The 23,489-nt window shown below is 37.6% G+C and overlaps 1 protein-coding gene across 1 annotated transcript in view; it reads right to left on the bottom strand.

Annotated features, from left to right (window-relative positions):
* The window catches only part of LOC127419273 (phosphatase and actin regulator 3-like), a 50,010-nt gene that overhangs the window by 11,743 nt on the left and 14,778 nt on the right, over nt 1-23,489 (bottom strand). The window contains exons 2-6 of the mRNA XM_051660546.1: nt 8,648-8,809; nt 2,049-2,204; nt 1,685-1,894; nt 1,380-1,599; nt 671-813 (exon numbers count right to left, since the gene is read on the bottom strand). Coding sequence (XP_051516506.1) covers nt 671-813; nt 1,380-1,599; nt 1,685-1,894; nt 2,049-2,204; nt 8,648-8,809 — 891 coding nt within the window. The remainder of the gene's footprint in view (nt 1-670; nt 814-1,379; nt 1,600-1,684; nt 1,895-2,048; nt 2,205-8,647; nt 8,810-23,489) is intronic.

Raw genomic sequence — 23,489 nt, 5'->3', positions numbered from 1 at the left:
CATGGGTAGCACATGTCGGGAGGCACGGGAGAACCTGTCGGTATGTACTACAACAGCATGAAATATGTTAAAAACCTAGGTAGTACATCTTGTCAGGCAGATAATATCTATCAGGATGTGCTACCAGCATAACTATCAGATAGTTTGATGTGGTGTGAGGCTGTACTAATCCCTAACCCTACCCCTAAAACTATGCGAATATAGAGTTGGTAGCACATCCTGATAGGTAGCATATATTTTCAGGACACCTGTTAACACAGTAACTTTCACTAAATACACATAAGGACACCAAAAAGGGACTCTTTACATGGAGATTCACAGGAATTATGTTGATAACACATCACCAGAAATTCTAGAAAAGTAGTCCCTAAAAGTTTACTGCCCAAAAATAACACACATTTTTCTACAAAAGAGTTATCATAAGTGTTTTTAGAAAATATGAGTTTCACATTTCTGCTCTCTAACTCTCCGGAATGTCTTGCATCTAGACTTCCATTGTTAGTGCATTACTGTAGACACAATTTTTGTATGTTTTTTTTTTTAACTAGGGACGAGTCAAAATGTATTTGTTTGGTAATCAGCAGCATGTCTCAGATGCTGTTCATAGAGTTTGGACCTGGAAATTCTTTTAATAGTACTGTAGTAATAGTACAATGCCTGGTACACCCACCAGAAATGACAGATTCGTTCCAGCTGTCAATGTCATAGATAATTTCTGAAGCATCAGTGAAGCAGTGGTCCTGTCTAACGTTTTCCTTGTTTTCCTCTGATTCCTTCCTGTTCTCTGTCTCTCCACTAGACTCCCGTTCGATGCTATAGGCCAGAGAAGAGAGAGAGTGAGAGAAAAAGAAACACTGTTAAATGACGCAATTGTAGAAAAATATTGTGTAGAAAAAGAAAGAAACAGAAAGAAAAACTGGAATATGATGCATTGGTAATATATATATATATATATATATATATATATATATATATAGTTTTTGTTTTTATTTGTAAAACTCCTAAAAAGAAAAAAGATAAAAAGAAACACTATAATATGATGCATAAAAAAAAAAAAAGTTATTCTAAAACCTTTTAAAAACTAAAACTAAAAGAAACAATGAAATATGATGCTTTGGTAATATTGGAATATTTAAATAAAAATAATTAAACTTAAAAAGAGTGAAACAAAAAGAAACACTGTAATATGATGCATTTGTAAAAAACAAAATTGTAAGATGTATGATTTTTTTAAAACCTCCAATAAAGATTAAAACAGAGAGGAACACTATATCATGATGCATTGGTAATATTCTTTTAAGAAAACCCTTCTTAGCCCTCTTAAAACCCCATCTTGCCATCCTCAAATAATGAGAAAGTAATAGCTTTAACATCCCCACCTATCTTGTCTGAGCTTTGTTGCCAGGGCTCGGTGCAGTTCCTCTATTATACAGCTTGGGGGCAGCGGAGGATGTATGCCTCCTATATGTGGTGAACCCACATTATTACTAAAAGGCCCTCTTAAAGCCACAGGAGTGGGGCCTTCAGGGACTCTAGGCAGTTCTTTTGCAAGAAAAGAATTTGACTGAGGCACAGTTGTGACGATGACTTTACCCGGGTCTGCAAAGACAAGCAAATGCAGTCACATTCAAGTATACTCTCAGGAATCTTTTGTTTGATTGCCATTGTGCAAAAAAGAACACACCTTCCTCAGTGCTAAGCTGAGAGACGAGATTGCAATGACTGCTTGGAGGAGACTGTTCCTGCGGCTCATCTTCCTCATCTTCCTCTCTGTCCTCTGCATCTTCCTCAAAATCCTCATTTTCATTCACACATGGAACTGCCTCCTCTTCCTCTTCTTCCTCATTTGAATTTGGCTCGTCTGTTGTCTCGCTGTCCTGTACTGAATCTACCACTGACAGGAAAAATGGTAGAAATTGTTTCAACTATTGAGAACACATTTCAAGGCTTGCTGTGTACTGGGTATGTCAAGGATGAAGAAAAGTTTCAAATGTTAAAAAGCGTGTAATTATGAAGAAATCCACACCTGTGTTACTGAAATCACTCACCTGTTGGGAGATTGTCTTGCTCTGAGCTGAGGTACTCCATGCTACTGATGCTAAGTATGGGCCCCTGACAGCCAGGCAGCCGGATTTCTGCATCTGAGATGCCTTGGATGGAAGAGCTCAGGTCTGGAGAGTGAAGTCCACAGGCCAAGGCCACATCTACATACAATGCAATGAATAGCTGATTTAAAGCTAAAGTGTGTAATTTCTGCCACTAGTCTCACAAAAGCTTTAAACTTTTAATTAATAATGTATTAATATACTGTAGACAAAAATCCACCAAGATTTTATTTTTATCTCTGGGTCTGAATACATGTCCCCAGCCCTGTGTTTCCAAATTTGATATTGGCTTGACAAATAAAACTAGTTTGAAACGTTTGAAGTTTGATGGTTATACAGACATTACAGTAAGACAAACAGCCATCTGGCTAGATAGAATGAAAGTCTGACAGTCAGATAAACTGTCATAGATAGATAGACAGACAGACAGAGAGAGAGCGACTTTAAGCAGATTAAATGCCTTTTGTGGGTTTGTTTACATTTGAATTTTTTTAAAGCTGGAGTTAAATTAACGAGCATTCCGCTGGCCCATTTGGACATTCCGTCAATATAAGTCTATAGAATTTTTCCGATATTTGATTGTCCGCTGTTTGAAAACTATAAGTCCACTCAGTTAGGAAAGATATAGCACACTATTCCAAAACAGTCTGAAGGTTTGTGCTGAGATGTAGCTTGAAAGCTCTAGGAGGAGTTAGTGTTTGAATGTTTTTGTCTTGGTTAAAGGATTAAAAAAAAAAAAACCTAAACAAATGTTGGCTTCGTGAATAGTGTGATCTAGTGTGATCGTTGATGTTCTAGTGTGGATGAACTGAAAGCTTTGGTGGCTGAAACCTGGAGTAAACTTTCACCACAGCTTTTACAGGAACTTATTGATTCTATGCCCAGACTTTGTCAAAAAGTTCTGCGAAAGAAGGAATTGCAAACTAAAAACTAAAACACTCAAATGTAAAGGAATTCATGCATTTTTAAGTCCAGCTTAAGCATCCAAATACTTTTTGGGGCCACTGTATATATATATATATATATATATATATATATATATATATATACATACATACACATAAACTCACGTCCTCTCACTTTCAACTGCTTTTATTTTCAGCAAAATTAACAAGAAATGGAATAATGTGTCCCTGAACAAAGGGGGGGCCAAAATCAAAAGTAACAGTCAGTATCTGGTGTGGCCACCAGCTGCATTAAGTACTTCAAGTGCATCTCCTCCTCATGGACTGCACCAGATTTGCCAGTTTTTGCTGTGAGATGTTACCCCACTCTTCCACCAAGCCACTTGCAAGTTCCCAGACATTTCTGGGGGGAATAGCCATGGCAGAACACTGACATTCCTGTCTTGCACAGAACGAGCAGTATAGCTGGTGGCACTGTCATGCTGGAGGGTCATGTCAGGATGAGCCTGCAGGAAGGGTACCACATGAGGGAGGAGGATGTCTTCCCTGTAACGCAGTGTTGAGATTACCTGCAATGACAACAAGCTCAGTCCGATGATGCTGTGACAGACCGCCCCACACCATGACGGACCCTCCACCTCCAAATCGATCCCGCTCCAGAGTACAGGCCTCGGTGTAATGCTCATTCCTTCGACGATAAATGTGAGTCCAACCATCACCCCATCAGTGAAGAGCACTTTTTGCCAGTCCTGTCTGGTCCAGTGAAGGTTGGTTTGTGCCCATAGGCGACGTTGTTGCCGGTGATGTCTGGTAAGGACCTGCCTTACAACAGGCCTACAAGCCCTCAGTCCAGCCTCTCTCAGCCTATTGTAGACAGTCTGAGCACTGATGGAGGGATTGTGCATTCCTGGTGTAACTCGGGCAGTTGTTGTTGCCATCCTGTACCTGTCCCGCAGGTGTGATATTCGGATGTACCGATCCTGTGCAGGTGTTGCTACACGTGGTCTACCACTGCAAGGACGATCAGCTGTCCTTCCTGTCTCCCTGTAGTGCTGTCTTAGACATCTCATAGTATGGACATTGCAATTTATTGACCTGGCCACATCTACAGTCCTCATGCCTCCATGCAGCATGCCTAAGGCACGTTCACGCAGATGAGCAGGGACCCTGGGCATTTTTCTTTTGGTGTTTTTCAGAGTCAGTAGAAAGGTCTCTTTAGTGTCCTAAGTTTTTATAACTGTGACCTTATTTGCCTACCATCTGTAAGCTGTTAGTGTCTTATAGACCATTCCACAGGTGCATGTTCATTAACTGTTTATGGTTCATTGAACAAGCATGGAAAGCATTGTTTAAACCCTTTACAATAAAGATCTGTAAAGTTATTTGAATTTTTACAAAATGATCTTTTTTTTGAAAAAGAGACGTTTCTTTTTTTGCTGAGCTTATATATATATATATATACACTACCGTTCAAAAGTTTAAGGTCACTTACTCATTCTTTCTTTATTTTATTTATTTCACATTTTAGAATAATAGTAAAGTCATCAGAACTATGGAATAATAGAAATGGAAATATGGGAATTATGTTGTGACTAAAAAATCCAAAATAAATCAAAACTGTGTTATATTTTAGCATTTTCAAAGTAGTCACACTTTGCCTAAATTTGGCAGACATGTACTCTTGACATTTTCTCAACCAACTTCTTGAGGAATCACACTGGGATGCTTTTGAAACAGTATTGAAGGAGTTCCCATCTATGTTGGGCACTTATTGGCTGCGTTTCTTAATTATTCGGTCCAAGTCATCCATTTCAAAAACTTTTTTTTTATTAAATTGTAGTTTTATAATGAAATAAATTAATATGGTGGCACAATTATATTTTTGTCTACAAAACTAATTTCAAACATTTAAGCATACGCCTTCAGATCAAAAGATTTTTAAGATCATGTGAAACATTTCAGTCAAGTGTTTCAAAACATTTGACTGGTAGTGTATATATATTGACATGTAGAAGTAAAAATTTTCTTTTCATTTATTATTTTTAGTACAAAATTAATAATTGAAAAGTAGATATTTATAGAAATATAGAAATTAGCATTACATCATTTTTCCAACAAGAATGTTTCACAACCTTGAGCAGAATGATTGTAATGTCTGTTCCTTTCAACCCTGTTACCTTTCTGAAAGCATAATTATGTCCCAAGTTCATTAATTTAGCTTGAGATGGCACAATGCAACTTATTAACACTTAAATGCATTATTTATCTGATAGAATGTTCTATGTTCAATTATATAACCTTGTATGATGAAGGTGGCCGAAGGTGGTTAATCCAAGGTCATTACTCTTCATATAGAGTTAGATTAACCAAGGTCATTTTATTCATATAGAGTGAGATTTACACATTTTCTTCTTTGCAATTTGATACTTAAATTTTTTAATGAGCCTCCTCTTCAGTTAGTTAGTATCTTTTTCCTACATCTGACTTGTTGATTTTTCAGCTAGAATGTTTAAAATCCTTCAAAAATAAAAATTGCTTTAAAAGTTAACCTTATCAAACTGGAAAAGGACAGTGTTCTCATCCTTCAAAGAATTTATCAGATTACTCACTTCACATATATTCATCAACATTTATAAGAACAACCACTTTCATTCACACACACTCACTTGGCTCCATCTGTGCCATCTTCCGACTAGTGTGATGTGGGTAGGTGTTTGTAACTTTGTGATTTTGTGACTTGGTGATTAAGGAATGTTATTTTAGTTCTCCATGAGGTTGCCATAAGTGAATGTCTATACATTTTGCAGATTGTAAACCTCTGGTCCCTGGTTACATTGATCGATATATGACAGTTTATTAATTGTTTTTCTGCTCTGGCACATTACGTGGCCTGTTATTCTCAGCTATGACCCCTGCAAGTCAAGAGTTTGCCGCCTTTGTTACATCCTTTGCATCTGCTACATCACTCCTCTGCATTTGTGATTCCCTCTGTCTGGACTCACAGGGCAGGCCTTCATTATCATGCAGCATCCACTTCAAATCCGGGAATAAATTGTGGATGAATACTGATGTGAGATAGTAAAGAACTGTGTATTATTACACAATAATTGTGCTCTAATAAATTCTTCTGAAAGTTTGCTGATTAGAGACTTGTTTTTTGACAAAATCACAGATGAAAACCTGGATATGTTTTTGCTTCCTGAAACATTGCATAAAATAACCTGGAACCTAAAACTACAATATCTAACTCGGTTACATACAAGTTAAGTGTACAACATGCAACAATTTCCTAGACTCCCGTTGTGCAGTTTGTGTTAACATGTTTGTTTTTACAAATTGGGGACAAGCTGAAATTATTTTCTGTGGTTATTGACATGTCACTGATGCTATCAATACATCTTAAATTTAATCTGAAATATTCCTTTAACCTCTTATACCTTGAAGGCAATTTTTAAAGGATAACCACCAAACAGAAAATATTGGCTTAGAACTCTAAGAAAATAAAAAGTTGGGTTTATTGCATGGATTCATTTTTTATAGAACAAAATAGATTTGGGGCAATTTTGGGACTCTTAGTTAAAGACACTGCTGGAAAACAAGGATTCAAGTACCTTTTTGTTATTTTTCTTTTTATAAATCATATATCATAATATATCACAGGACGCAGATAAGTGAGGTAAAAAAAAAAAAAAAACAGCATTTGGAATGTTGGTGACCTTTTTTTTATCCAGGTTTCCCAAAACTTCAAGCAAATATTCAGGTGTTTTATTGAGCATTAAAACGGCTTATGAATGCAAATATTTCTAAAATCACAAAAATACTTAAACTTCCATCAAATAAGTACCAAATAATGAAAAACAAGCCACATGGACACATTATGGTGACACTCCAATCTCACGCCACACTGGATTTAAGAGGTTAAAATGCTCTCTCCACTTGAATCCAGTTACATGGCAAACTAAATGTCCCCTGCAAGTTAAAACCCAGGGGTGTTGGCCTTGCTTCTGTTTTTCATCACAAGCTAAAAACTAACTGAAGTCTACCAGGGCTAGCAATCCTCCCTCCTTCTCTGCTGCCATTTGAGCATCTAACATCACTTCCTCTGTTAACCTCTACTGCATGATGAGATTATCTCTTTATATAACCAAACTGTTTCTAAAGTTATCTGTTAACATTGCATCCATTTCTCACTTAATTAACAGATCTCTTGCCTGTGGCACTGTTCCATCTAAACTAACAGTGCTGTCGACTGAATCCTCAAGAAACCTTGTCTAGGTCCATCTGTGTTAAATAATTACAGTCCTATCATAAAACTGCCTTTTAGAAGCAAAATCCTTAAAATGCGTTGTTGCCTTTCATCTAGATTTACACTTTTTCTAATGATCTCTATGAGCCTTTCCAGTCAGAATATTGTTCTTAGCATAGCACTGAGACAACTCTCCTCAGGGTCATTAACAACCTCCTCCTTTCTACTGACTCAGGAGTGCTTAATATTCTACCCCTCCTTTTGGTCCTTAGGCGTGCAATTGATTATGACTGGCTTTACTTATTTTTTGCTTCCCTGTTTAACCATTGGTATCAGTGCCACTGGAAACTCTTTTCTGATTCACTTCTTCACTGACAAACAGCAGTTTGTTCTTTTCTGACACACAAATTCTCCATCTCTCCTGTTAGCTGGGTGTCCCCCAGGGATCAGTCCTTGGTCCTTTTCTCATTGTAATGTACATGCTTCCTCTTGGACAAATATTGTCCACCCTCATTCTCTGAAATACGTGATTCTGATTGGTCTATCACAACATTTTTTAATGCCCACTAAACAGTACAATTGAACATTGTCCCAGGCAACCAATTTCCTACATACTACAGCTGTGTTTGTAGGAATGTCTTTCATATCACTCAACTGTCTCTTTTTTGTCATACTGTATAATAAAATAATATCAATTAAAATAAAAATGTAATGTCTATTTATTTATTTATTTGGTAAGTGTCCATGTACTGAGTGAGATAATGTACAGATAGACATCATTAAAACAAAATAAACCATGAAAGGGCAATTCAGAACCCCAAGACGACCAGTTAACTATACATTACTCCTTACTCATCTGCCTGCATCTGTAATTTACATTTGAATTTCCTCAAGCTCAATACAGATAAAATAGATGTCTTGTTAACTGGTTCCAAAGCTCTTATCTCTCTATAGATATAGTTTGATCTCTCAATAGATATTGATGAAGAGCTACTCAAGTGATTTCACAATGAACATTGACATGATTTTGACACCTCATTCTTTCAACACAGTGTAAGTTATTTATTATATAGTCTTGTAAAGACTGCGTTTCTTCACCTTTGTATTATTGCCTGCCTTCTCTCACTCAGTAAGAGAGATGCAAAAACAACTGCGATTCACAAATCTTTATGTTATCAATTGCATTTATTATGCATTGCTTTGTATGTATGCAAATGACCTTCTAGAAAAGTGCAATATAAATGAAACTTATTAATCCTCTCATTATACTCCATTTTACTTCAAATTACTCCACTTTCCACAGAATATTCTCACATATACATTCATCGGTATAACTAACACTACCACATCCTCTGTAATATGAGAATAACAAAAAAAAATGCTTGTCTCACCTGTAGAGCTCTGCTTCAGCTTTTCGTTTTTCTTTTTCCTCCATTTCCATGGCCTGAAAATGCGCCCCAGCGTGGCCAGCTTGCTGTGGCGACGGATGGGAGGGGTGTGGACTCCACTCACCAAACAGCTGGAGCGCAGCACCTTCTGCTGCTCCATCACATCTGTAACACACAAAACATACAGAGACTGTCAGCATCAGTGACATCCAACAGGCCGACTTACATGCACACAGTACTGAAAAATTATATTTATTTAGTGCATTTATAGACTCTTGCAGCATAGGCTCAAGAGACTGCAACTGACTGCTTCAATTAGAAATAAGCACCTAATATGTTTGCAACAACAGATATCATGAAATATTTTTGTGCATTTATTTAGCTTAACGGAATAGTTCACCATATGATTTTGTTACTTCTGTGGAACACAAAAGAAGATATTAGGCAGTATGTTGGTCTCAGTCACCATTTATTTATATTGCATCTTCCATACAGTAAAAGTGAATTGGTGATTGAGACTGTCACTCCTTTGGTGTTCCATGGACGGAAGAATATTGTGCTGTTTTGGAAAAATAATGACAGTGAGTAAATTATAACAATTTGGGGTGAACTATCCCTTTAAGCCCATTCTACTTACAACCCCAATTCTGAAAAAGTTGGGACAGTAAGAAAAATGCTAATAAAAACAAAAAGGAGAGATTTGTAAATGATACCCCCCCTTGCTATATTATAAGCACTACAACTACACATTATATGATGTTTTACCTAGTGAATTTCATTGTTTTTTGAAAATGTACAGTAATTTAAAATCAGATGATTGCAACACACTCAAAAGAGTTGGGACAGTCAAGTGTTTACCACTGTGAAACATCACCATTTCTTCTAATAACACTTATTAAGCATTTAGGCACTGAAGACACAAGTTTGTTAAGTTTAGAAAGTTTAGGAATTTTCCACCATTCATCCATTATGCAGGTCTTCAGCTGCACAATTGTACGGGGTCTTCGTTGCCGTATGGTGTACATTATCAGGTCAGGACTGCAGACAGGTAAATCTAGGCAGTATAAGTTGCTCCAAAATGTTTACATATTTGTCTGCATTAATGGTGCTCTCACAGAGCCATGGGCACTGACACACCCTTGACCCATACAGACACTGGCTTTTGGACCTGATGTTGATAACAGCTTGGATGGTCCTTTTGGCCTGGAGAACACGATGGTTGTGGACTCTTCAGACCAAAAAACACGGTTCAACTGTCCTACTTTCCATCTAAGATGAGACTGAGACCAGAGAAGTTGGCAGTGCTTCTGGACAGTGTTGATGTAGGGCTTCTGCTTTGCATAGTAAAGTCTTAACTTGCATCTATGGATGCAGCAGCGAGTGGTGTTGACTGATAAAGGTTTACTAAAGTAATCTCTAAGCCCATGTTCATGATATCCATTACAGATGAATGACGTTTTTTAAGACAGTGACGTCTGAGCGATCAGAGATCATGCGCACTCAGAAGTGGTTTTTGTCTTGCCCTTTACGCACCGAGATTTGACCAGATTATTTGAATCTTTTAACTATATTGTGCACTGTAGAGGGTGAAATGCCCAAAATCCTTCCAATTTGTCTTTGGGGAACATTGTTCTCAAAGTGCTGGATTATTTGCTGAAGCATCTGTTGGCAAATTGACAAGTCTCATATGATCCTAGCTCTTGAAGAACTAGGCTTTTTTTGGAGGCTCCTTATATACAATGACACGATTGCCTCACCTGTTAAACACCTCCTGTTTCACATCGCCTTGTTATTTTAACTCGTCAAATTGTTATTAGTCTTAAATTGCCCGTCTCAACTTTTTTGGAACGTGTCGCAATCATTTGATTTGAAATTACTGTACATTAACAAAAAACAAGGAAATTCACAAGGAAAAACATAATATAAAACAAAAACATAATATAGTGCTTTCAATATAGCAATTTACAAATCACTACTTTTTTGTTTTTATTAGCATTCATACTGTCCCAACTTTTTTGGAACTGGGGTTATATTTAAAACTACAGAGCAGATTATGGAAAGGATGGTGACAGAGTAATTAACCCATTGAGTCATGAGAAAGAAGACACCATAAAATCAAATGTGGAGTTTTTTTGGTTTGAAGTCTATTTCTGTTATCTTTGAGGGCATCACCGTACTTCCTAGTCTCAACCTCAGATGGCACGCCCGTGGACAGCTAACCACCTGATGCATATTGCACACAAAACTTGAAAACACTTTCTCGATCCAAGTAGCTCTGATCTGATTGGCTAGTTTGATGGAACTTCCATGAGTAAAAGCAGACAGGACTTTTTTATTAGTCTGCCTGGAAACAAGTTAAGTGGACATCCAAGAGCAGAACTTTATTGTATTGTACTGAGGTTTTGAATGCCGTGTAGACTCTACATTTTCCACTATTTGTCTGTTTTCTGTGCTATCTAATTTGGAAACTGCAGAGCCATTCTTTAAATTAATTATTTTCCATACTGGTATTTTATGATGGTATAATTTATCCCAGATAAATGGCAAGTATTGAAAAAAAAAAAAAAACGACTTTTATTAATCGCTGTGTCAGTTAAAAAGTGGTGCTTCTTGGCCAATTAAAGCTGCAATACAGTCCAGACATTTGCCATTTTTGCCAAGTCAAAGGTCTAGCTATGCAAGACTAACTACTGTATATCAGGACAGGAACTTCTAGGACACTATTTCTCATCCAGAAAAATGAACCTAAAATGCTGATGACTCGCCTTGTTCACAGGGGGCAAATACACATTTTTGTCTGATAAAATCTTCTCTAGAATGAGAATGTCGCTCTCTTTAATACCACCTGCCTTAGACTAGCAATAGCATGCCTAAAATCAAGGTTTCACCAGGCTGTGATGTAAACAATTACCTATGTGAGTAAAGGACAAGCACTTTTATATAAATCCCACCCCAACTTTCTTTTTCAATAGGAAATGAGCTAACACAGGACAGAAAATTGTGTTCGTCAGACCATTTAATGAGGTCTTTATATAAATACTATGCAAGTAACTCTCAGAGCTTCAGTATATAGAGAAAGACGCTCAGAAAATTGTTGGTAAGACCATATTTGTATTGATTTAATTCTTTAATGCATGGTGTTTTGCCAAACATTATTACAAACTTTATCAGGCAATCAGTAATAACAGAATAGTATATCTTCTGTTATTTGGATGTTTAATTTTTCATATATTAAAGAGATGATGCAACAAATGATAGAATGGGATTTTATTACTTTCCAGATTAAATTTTATGAGACACAACTGGCTGTCAAAAACATACTGAGCTACATATAACACATAAGCTTTACAAACTGTTTGTATTTTCTGGCTCTTATTAAGTCTAACTAGACATATAACATAAAGAATGTCAGTAGTACACCAAAATGTCCATAGTCATATCATACAGTTCATGTGATGTACATGCTATATTTTATTTCCATGTTGTTCCTTCATTAAATAGTAATGTTAAATCGTAATCAAGTCAATCACTGAAAAAACAGCGCCACCTTAAGAAACAAATAGCATGTAAAATATACAGTATATGCATACCTGCATATGGGTTACTGATAATTAACCATTATTGCACAGAAAGTCAATATGATTTAATAATTATTTGTATGAATATACTACTCATTTGTCTTGTAATAAACAAAGAAATACTGTATATGTTCTGTGATAGTAAATTTATATAGATATGAAATAATCATAAAAATATCATTTAAGGAAGCGCAAATATATATTGCAACACTATTACTTATCATGGGTCACCAATGACCCTATACATTTTTGGTAATTAAGCAGTTTGATTTGTTTTAATTTTTTTACACGATTTATATTTGAGGAGTACAAAAGAGGTGGGGCAGAACTCCAAATATGTCTACTTACATGTACACACATTAATGTAGCTCTGAATAAGTCAGGAGTCATCAAAGAACAATTTTTGTTTTAACATACAAAGACTAATACAACACCCAGAACAGCATCATATCCTTTAGCAGGCTAGACCTGATCCTTTTAAATATTCACACACAGGAAAAGCTCCATTCATAGAGCAAATGAGTCAACACTCGGCAAAACACTCTGCTACTGAAATAGTGCAGTGTGGGCAGGGGCAGCAGGTGAGTGCCGTCACAAAGCCAGAGGCGCTACACTGCACTGCATGTATGGAGCTCCTCTGATCGTTGACCAAATACGAGAAGAGAAGCAGGTCAATCGACTGAGTGTCTCTGCCCAAGTAACCGGCAGAAACAAATCCAGGTCAAGCCTGAAAAACAGCAGAGCCAGGGTCAGCGCCTAGCTGTTACTATGGTTACTGCTCTTCCAGATGCAGTAGCAGCAGAGCAAAGCCCCCTCGGAGGCAATATTTGAGCACGGTACGAGGGGCTGTCTGCCACTGTCTTAGGAACGAAGGGATGGTGGGGGATACAGGGAGGGGTGTGCAGAGGGGAGGGGGAAATGGGGGTCTGTTGCTATACAGAAGCGCTTGCAGAAGACCCAAAGCAGCCAATCAGGGCCCAGTCTTTCATAACATATAAAATCAAGCATACTAGCCTTCCTTCAGTGCGGGGAGGTATTTTATATGGGGCTAGATTTTGGTTTGGTCTCACACTATATAGCCTGTTGGCTTTTAAACAGGAACACAAATGTATTTTTTTTAAATACTGTATATGATATTATTACACAGCTGTGTAATCTCTGCTGCTAATCAGGACTAATCCTTTTATAGCACATAATATCAAGCATACTACCCTTTTTTTCAATGCTGGAATGTATGATGCACTAGGTCTAGATTAGCTGGTGTTGCACTTTACAGTCTGTTGGCATTGAAAAAGGAGTAAAAATTTACATTTATAATACATGATATTATCACACAGCTGTAATAGCAGTAAGCGCAGAGGACAATGCATACTACTAAAAAGCATACACTAAAAAGTTTACCTAATGTGCTTCATGTGGCAACAAAAATAACTGGTTTTATTCAAATCAAAAATATAACTTAACATCACTGAATCAACCTGAACACATTAGGTTACACCTGCAAAACAACTTTTCAGGGGTAGATCAGGTATAAATAGCTCCTTAAGGTAGACACTGTAAGTTACCACTTTTTACAGTGTAGTTATGAAACCTAGTGAATTGTAAAAAAATGGGTTGTAGTGCAATACAATCCCGCACTGAACACATCTGACAATATTTTAATGAATACATGTGAAGTTATTCATGAAGTAAGTGACAGAAGAGCAAAGCACAGCATTTTATGTACAGAACGCCAGTCAGCACATAGCGCTGCATGCTGGCTTTGTGCCAGAGATGTCCACATTACCAATACATCCCAAATCCTGACAGAAGACTCAAGGCCTCTCTGTATGGCTGTCTACAACACACATACAGTGTCTATGAATACAATACATTACAACATTGTAGAACAGAACACACCCATTTTGACTTTTGTAGTAATCTTGATACTGATACTGTCTTTGACTCATTTTATGATTTCACTGTAAAAACAATATTTTATAGTTATGTAGTGTACATTACGATAACATTTGGCAGACACTTTTTCAGTGTCTTTTTTCAGATTACAGCGTATTCAAGCTATTCATTTTATCAGTTCCTTGCAATCAAACCCATGGTCATTGCTAACACCCTGCTCTGCCAAATGAGCTACAGAAATGCAGTTTGATACACAGTAAAGGTAAAGAAACCCCCATTGATGAAAAACGAAAATAAATAAATAAAATAGAGATTGTTAAGTAGTCTTGCCTGTTTTGATTTAAGACGCTCTTGTAGAAGTTCACATGCTTTTTCTCAAAGTTTTTTTTTTTTATCTCTGTCAGCTCATAAAACAGCTCATAAAAACACATAAAACATTATTTTAAAGTGGTAAATGTCTGTGTGATTAACAGACCCAGGGAGAGACTGGGAGAAATAAAAAAATCCAAATTTACATTGTACATTGACATGGATTGCTTTTAGATATGTTAGCAAATCTACTTTTCTGTGGTAAAATACTTTCTCCTATCCCAGATTCATATGCAGAGACAACTATAGGTAAATCATTCACTGGTTAATTTTCTCGAAAACTGTAAACACTGTGTCTCTGTGGTGCTATGAAAATTTTTCTGTTTGTTTTGAGCGACCCATCCAGCCCGAAACAGCAACACTGGCTCAACCAATGGCGTGACTTGGGGGTGGGACTATCTGTTTGTTCAATCAATGGCAGTCAAGGTATTCAGAAGGCTGTTCGAAAACAATGTTTATTTTTGCAAATCGGTTGCGCTAGTGCCGCAGAAATTACACTCTTCAGCTTTAAGTGCAATTTGGAAAGACTTTAGAAATAACTTTCATTAGTAACATTAACAAACATTGTTATTATTTATTACATGGCACTCTGTAATACTCAATTCTGATTGGTCAATCGCATTATCCAGCAGTATATCTTCCAGGTATTTTGCGAGTCATCTTTCTTACATCTCCTGTCACTCAGCAATCTCTACAAGTAAAAATAATAAAATAATTTCAACTCAGATCTATATTTCATGTCCATTTATTTATTTATTTGGCCAGTAGTAGTGTAATAAGTGAGATAATGAGGAGTCAGATGGTCATTATCACAATATAAGCACCAATAGAACTGTAAACCGGAGGTGGAACTCTGCTGTTTCTGGAGACTCTGAGTCTGAGGACTCTGTCTTCTAAAAAAAAAAATGTAATTTCAAGTCAAATCATTATTTTCTGTCCATGTATTTATTTATTTGGTAGATGCAAAGGGTGAAACAAGACCCCTCTGCTCCATGTCTTGGTCTGACCACCCGTCGGGGTTTATTTTCGATATTGCGCTGCTCACTGTAGATTATCACTTATTTAACTACAATGCTTAACATATCATTAGATAATATACATTCAAGTTGTTAGAAACTGTTACCCATCTATTCATATTTGATGGTACATTGACTATTAATGATAAGCATTATATAATGTTTATTAATGTTACCTGCAATTTAGACTGAACTTTGTATAAAAGAATTACCAACATATACAAATGATGAATGAACTATGTAATGTATAATGTACACTCTTTGTGACAAAAATAAAACAGGGTAATTAGGACCCCAACAAGAAGTGGATATAATGACCAGCTGACTCATAATCCCTACATAACTACATAATCCCACTTTCTACAAGACTATTTACCAAATAAATAAATAAATGGACTTGAAATATTGGTTTGAGTTTAGATCATTTAATTATGTGTGAAGAAAGAGTCCACAGAGTGATATTTTTTTTTTTTTTTGGATTTTTCCCCTTTTTTCACCCAGTTTGGAATGCCCAATACCCCAGTGTGCTTTTAAGTCCTTGTGGTTGCATAGTGATTCGCCTCAATCCGGGTGGCAGAGGATGAACCTCAGTTGCCTCCATGTCTGAGACAGTCAACACACACATCTTATCACGTGGCTTTTTGAGCGCGTTGCTACAGAGACATAGCGCATGTGGAGTCTTCACGCCATCCACTGTGGCATCCATGCTCAACTCACCATGCGCCCCACTGAGAACGAACCACATTATAGCAACCACGAGGAGGTTACCCCATGTGACTCTACCCTCCCTAGCAACCGGGCCAATTTGGTTGCTTAGGAGACCTGGCTGGAGTCACTCAGCATGCCCTGGGATTCAAACTAGCGAACTAGCGAACTCCAGGGTTGGTAGCCAGCGTATTTTACCACTGAGCTACCCAGGCCCCCGATATGAGAAACACGAAACTAACTAGCACAACTATCTAGGAAGTCAGTTGCCATAACAGTCAATTATACAGTTCAGCAGTCATTCATAACAACAACAAAAAAATATTTGACCAATTAAAATCAAGCATTCCAGAGTGTAATGAAAAAATTAATAAATAAAAAAAAACAGTCCGATGTCAACCCATGATTTCTTATGTCAAAACATAAGAACATTTTTGGTCCATAATGCTTTTAAAATATTTTGTTTTCAGCCCCTGGTACTTCATTCATCTACAGCTTTATGCCTTTTATATCAGACAAAGCCTTTCATGTTGATATTCAGGTTTGTCATACTGTATCTGATGGAAGCTTTATTTAATAAAGTTGTAAATAAATGTGCTGTATGTAACTGTAATGGAGTTTCTAGCTGTCTGTCCTAAGAGGCTTATTTTAAAATTGAGTCTTGAAGGGGCTGGCCTCTTATAAACAGGCACCCATTTGTGTGCAGCAGATCCTAGCTTGTTATTGTAATGTCACCCCAGAGATGAAAGTGAGAGATTGAGAATATTATTCAATTCATCAATGCCTGCAGACTGAAGATGCAATCGTGGCAGCTATGATGAAGCTGGCCTTCATTATATGTGGTCAGGACAACAGGGCTCAGCACTATGAGGTGCTGGTGGTATTTCATGCTTTAGGGCTGATCTGAGACCAGTTTTGCTTTCTTTTATAGCCAGAGTAAATCGGTAGATCTTTCTAATGCAAATTCTCATAGAAAGTAGCCCTAAACACAGATCAGAGAGCAGTTTTGTGTTGTGTCTTCTTAATTAAGGGCATCAGGTCTCTGATCTGTGTTCAGGACTACTCTCTGTCTGAGGCTGCTGCAGAAATGTCCATTGTTTTATGGTATATAATTTAAGTGAGAGATAAGCACTGGTTACACTGCATTTATTTTTGCTTTTCGTTTTTCTGCCTGCCAAGAAAAACTGACCTTTGAAGGTCCAAGGAAAACCAAGTCTCAGCCTCAGGTCAATGGACCACCCACAGTCTGTTCACTGACCGTCTGATGCTTATTGCACACAAAACTGGAAAACACTTTCTCAATCTGGCAAAATCTAATCTGATTAGCTGGCTTCAGGCAACTTCTGGGAGTCAGTTTGCACAGGTGTTTACCAGTTCTCCTTGATACAACAAGGTATCAGGTTGCTACAATGAATGCTTGTGCTTTCGAGGAAGAGTCAGGTTAATGTCAGCAAATCTTTAAAAGGTTTTGAAAGTTTCGTTTGAGGCATTATAGTAAACTACAGATCCACAACCAGAGTTAATTAAGTATAATTCAACTTCTTTTGTGAGTAAATTCTTTCAGTTTATTTGCATGCACTTTAAAAGTCCAATTTCAGTTGGACTTGAACTTGTTTTAGTCCAACACATTTTGAAATCGTAACAGTTTGAAACAGTAAAACGTTTTCTGAAGTTGGACTAACAGAACTAATGTGATTGTAGCTCGTCTTAATCCAGCATGTCTTTTACTCTGACCCCAGCTTAGCGGGGATATGTGAAAAAAAGAATTTCACTGTATATGTGCAAATGTATAATGTGTGACAAAATAAAGGCTTCTTCTATACACGTTTATCAGACCTCTTTTGGCCTTGGCGTTGTGTGTGTGCTCCGAAAGACAGCGTTGATGCACAATGTGGATTTAGTAAGCGTGGATGTATGCACGGAGAGACCAATGAAACCGCAAAAATATGCTGTTGCTCGATTATAACTGTGCATGTATGTAAACATATAACCAGTGCATATTACTTTTGGAATTGCAGAACTTCTAAAGTTTACACAAATTTCTACTCATTTTTAGTGGAAAAAACTGCTGTGTATTCCACACCTTTTTTTCTACACCGGTCTATTATAGTGGAATCAACTATTTCAGATCAATCTGCTCTTAAACCGCAGAATTAAACAAAAATTTTTGGTGGCTTTATGTTTGTCAAAAAACCTCTTTCAGTATAAATGGGCATGTTCTTGGTCAGAATAAGCTCCAAAGAGCACTAGACTTTATGACACTAGTCAAAAGTCTGCATACACGAGACTACCATGACTCAAACTGTAACCCTCTTACCCACCTAACCCTTCTGCTAACCTGTGTTATTATCTTTAATGAAAACTAAAATAATAAAATGAAATAAAAAATCGACATAATTGGAAAAAACTGAAACTAAACTGAAATACTTTTTCATGACTCCAAACTAACTCAAAGTCATTTTAGCAAGTCAGTTCACTCGGCGACCATCTTTGGAACACTCTCTGGCAGGCTGGGCAGTTATATATCTATGTAAACAAGCAGCATAAAAGTGCAGCTCCTATCTACTTGAATGGGGAAAGACCGAAATCTCCAAAAAGGTTGGTCAAGATTATGATCAAAAAAAGATATTTAAAATTAGCAATCAAATCTGACAATAGGTATCATAAATTGTGTTTCTTTACCTCAGATTAACCCCCCCCACCAAAAAAAAGCAATTTTCCCATCTTGTTTAGCTAATGTGCATGCCCGTTCTCTAATTGATTGACAGATGATGTCTGTATCTAAAAGGTGATTGTCTTTTTTGCCTGTAAGGCGGGACTTCCTTTCTACATCCATTGACTGTTGGGAGTTCCAATTTCTCCCATTCATTTTAATAGAAGTGGCCGTCTTTGCTAAATAGTCACTGACTAAATAAAATAAAATTGAACTCATTTTAGTTTTAGTTTGTAATACACAGTATATTATAAAATTTGAAACATTTACAATTAACACAAGACCACCCTCAGAAATTTAATGACATTAAACATATTTAAATGATTTCAAATCAAGTAAACGCTTTTGTTTTGGCAGCCATAAAATCCTAAAACAAAAACTAACTAAACTAAAGCTAGAAAGAACTGAGAAAACTAAAACTAAAATAAAACTAACAGACAAACTGTGAAAACTAATGAAAACTAAACTAAACTGGAATGACAACATGACTATAAAATTAAATTCAAATATAAAATATAAAAACTAAATTCAAAATCCAAAACTATAATAACCCTGCTGTCAACCAAAACAGGGCTGCATTTCCCAAAAGCACTGCAAGCTTGAGTTGATCGTAGAGACCACTGGCACCACTGGCTTATGATGCTTTTGGGAAACGCTGCCCAGACTAACATTACCATAACATGTAGGGATGAATAAGAGTGAAGTAATGCAGAGACCAACCGACTGAAATCAACTTGGAGTTGGAGTTTGTCATGCTTATACAGTAATAGATCAAAGAGAAAGAAACAATATTATATGACAAAGAGTGTCACAAGCTATGAGTATAAATAGCAAGGTAGTAAAATATGCATTGGATCTACTAAACAGACCCAATTTAACCAATAAAACGGTAAAAACAGTCTTTCTTTAGCTAAGCGCCCCTTCAGCAGGATTTGTGATTTGGCCACTGGCGTACCAAATTGATACTATTACTGATACTCAGGGTAACTCGTATAACTAGCATTGTTACATTTTTTTTATTTTATTTTTTTTATTTTGGAATCGACTTGGTACTGAAGAAGTTCTTCGGAAGAACCAGTACTTTTGACATCCAGGAATTTTGAAGATGAACTTGTGGATGACTTCACTTTAAGGATGTCAAAAGTATATATATATATATATAGAGAGAGAGAGAGAGAGAGAGAGAGAGAGAGAGAGAGAGAGAGAGATAGATAGATAGAGAGATAGATTGATAGATGTATTTTTTTCTTTCTTTTTTTTTCAGAAGAACCAGTACATTTGACATCACTTTTGACATCCTTAAAGTGAAGTCATCATGTACATTTATATAAATATATACATTTGTCTATTGCCTTTGATCTCACCGCTTAGAAAAGTGAAGTCATGAAACAAACCGCTATGACCTGCAGCTCTCACGGCACAGATCATGGATAAACCGCACGACATCAAACGGCAAGCGCAAGCACAAGGCGGTAACAAAACAGAAGATATTCAGTGTGAAGCGGCAGCACTTTAAGACGAATAAGAGCCGGCTAAAATCTTACTGAGTGCGTCTTTAATTTATCTAAACAATCTCATTGTACTGGGGGCCTGGGTAGCTCAGCAAGTATTGACGCTGTCTACCACCCCTGGAGTTCAGGGCGTGCTGAGTGACTCCAGCCAGGTCTCCTAAGTAACCAAATTGGACCAGTTGCTAGGGAGGGTAGAGTCACATGGGGTAACCTCCTTGTGGTCGCTATAATGTGGTTCGCTCTCGGTGGGGCGCGTGGTGAGTTATGCATGGATGCCGCGGTGGATGGTGTGAAGCCTCCGCACTCGCTATGTCTCTGCGTAAACGTGCTCAACAAGCCACTTGATAAGGGTTGATGGTCTCAGACGTGGAGGCAACTGAGCTTCATTCTACGCCACCCGGATTGAGGCTAGTCACTATGCCACCACAAGGACTTAGAGTGCATTGGGTATTGGGCATTCTAAATTGGGGAGAAAAAGGGGGGAAAAAAACAACAACAAAAAACAGTCTCATTGTACTGTATCATAAACAACCCACATTATCATCTCATCAGTGCCTATCTATAAGTTGTCCAAAATCGGTATTGACAGCAGGTAGCATAATGTGAGAAATGAACACTCAGTGTCCTCCGACTAAAGAAACCCCATAGTTTACCCCCCGGCTCTACAACTGTGCAGCCATCTGTCAGAAGACAATTGCCTGCAGTGTAGCCTCCTCAAGATGCTAAAAGTGGAATGCACTAAATAACAAGTCTCTGACAATGTTCGAAGTAGACTTGAGACAGCTCAAAGCTTTGGCCAGTGTTCTTTGGGTAGAGCAACTGTAGCTTCAGTCTTCAGTTTATTAACTAACTGGCACCGGCTCCTGACATCAAACAGACCTCTGCATTTTCTATGACATCAAGGCTTTGGAATTACTCAGGGACTGTGACTTAGAAGATCAAGCTGTAATGATGCAGTCTCTCTGTGATAGAATGGATGAGAAGCTCTGACCAGTTCAGCGAGCTGAAAGTACCAAGCGATGCATGTGGGTATGAGTCTGTGGACATTGTTCTTTGACCAGGAAGCAATGGTGTGTGCAGTTTAGATTTTTCATTTCTCTCTGTATTATAAAGCTGGTTCAAATAACTATCCCTAATATTGATGAAATTACTGTTTACAAACAAATTTTCCACCCCGCCCCTTCCGGGTTCTTTTGGTAGCCCAGAAAAGAACTGCTGTGTATGTGCACTTCGCTCAAATTGCCCTGAAATTGCCCAAAAATTGCTGTTTGTGGGGTTGGAACAAACCATTTCCCACAGATTACTGGAGAGTGAGGCTTCTTTAAATTTCCACCAGATTATTGCATCAGTAAAAATGTGACATAAATGATGATAATTCACAGTTCACTGTCATTGTTATCATGTCTGCTCTATTAGACCCAACTGACCCGCAGCAGCTGTTGTTTGATATTAACTTTTTTACAAAGAAATTACGTAAACTCTGATTGCAAACTGCTTTTTTTAATTCTCAAAGTGTTGTCACTGTGAAAGATATGAGGCCAAATAGGGGCCTGGGTAGCTCAGCAAGTAAAGACGCTGACTAGCACACCTGGAGTCGCAAGTTCGAATCCAGGGCGTGCTGAGTGACTCCAGTCAGGCTTCCTAAGCAACCAATTGGCCCGGTTGCACATTGGGTTAACCTCCTCATGGTCGCTATAATGTGGTTCTCACTCTCGGTGGGGCACGTGGTTAGTTGTGCATGGATGCCACGGAGAATAGTGTGAAGCCTCCACATGCACTAGGTCTCCTCGGTAACGCACTCAACAAGCCACATGATAAGATGCATAGATTGAAGGTCTCAGACGCAGAGGCAATTGAGATTCATCCTAATAATAAAAAAGAAATCATTGAAAAACCATATACAATATAACAGGAGGAACAGATCCCATCTCCACCACCAAAGTGCATGGACTACTGTTTGTGAAAGGATAAATGAATAAAAATAATGTCATACAGCTAAAATGATGTCTTTGCATTTATTTTGAATGCAGTAAATAATATTGTTCAATCAAAACAGCTGGGTTTTTGATTTTTTATTTTTTTTATCCCCTTTTCTCCCAATTTGGAATGCCCAATTCCCACTACTTAGTAGGTCCTTGTGGTGGCGTGGTTTACTCACCTCAATCCGGGTGGCGGAGGACAAGTCTCAGTTGCCTCCGCTTCTGAGACCATCAATCCGCGCATCTTATCACGTGGCTCGTTGTGCATGGCACTGCGGAGACTCACAGCATGTGGAGGCTCATGCTACTCTCCGCGATCCACGCACAACTTACCACGCGCCCCATTGAGAGCAAGAACCACTAATCACGACCACGAGGAGGTTACCCATTGTGACTCTACCCTCCCTAGCAACCGGGCCAATTTGGTTGCTTAGGAGACCTGGCTGGAGTCACTCAGCACACCATGGATTCGAACTCGCGAAGTGTGGTAGTCAGTGTCAATACTCGCTGAGTTACCCAGGCCCCCGAAAACAGCTGTTGTTAAGTTTTGATATGGAATATGATCATATTGAAGTAAGAATATTATTATTTATTGTATGTGGGTTAATAATTTAAGCAGTAAAGACACATATTGCATGTCTAGTGGTAGTTTTTATTTTATATATCACATTTCTTAGGCTTTAGAAGTGTGTTAAACATGTGAGGATGTGTATTTATCAACCTGTTACATGTCTGACATAATCATACAGGCTCATTGAACCAAGTTTAAACATGTTTTGCTGATTTCAGAAAAGAACCCACATAATTTCTTCACTGTAAACCATAGATAAACCATTTATAATAACTTTTATTAACATTAAAAGACATTATTACATTCTGTAAAGCTTAAAAGATTATTAAAACTGCAGCGCTGCCTAATTCCACCATTAAAATCTGCTGCTCGAAAGAACCCGGAAGCACGGCTTCCTGCGGTGTGACGTCATCTAATTCAGTAATTGCAGTAATTTCATCTATAGCCTAAAGAATTTCATTTCATCATGGCCTGAAAATACTGCCTTCCATGCTTACATTAATTGTT

Source organism: Myxocyprinus asiaticus, chromosome 28 (genome assembly GCF_019703515.2).
Source record: "Myxocyprinus asiaticus isolate MX2 ecotype Aquarium Trade chromosome 28, UBuf_Myxa_2, whole genome shotgun sequence".
Classification (NCBI taxonomy): domain Eukaryota; kingdom Metazoa; phylum Chordata; class Actinopteri; order Cypriniformes; family Catostomidae; genus Myxocyprinus; species Myxocyprinus asiaticus.
Note: the sequence above shows the minus strand (reverse complement) of the source record. Positions and strands in the feature narration are given on the sequence as shown.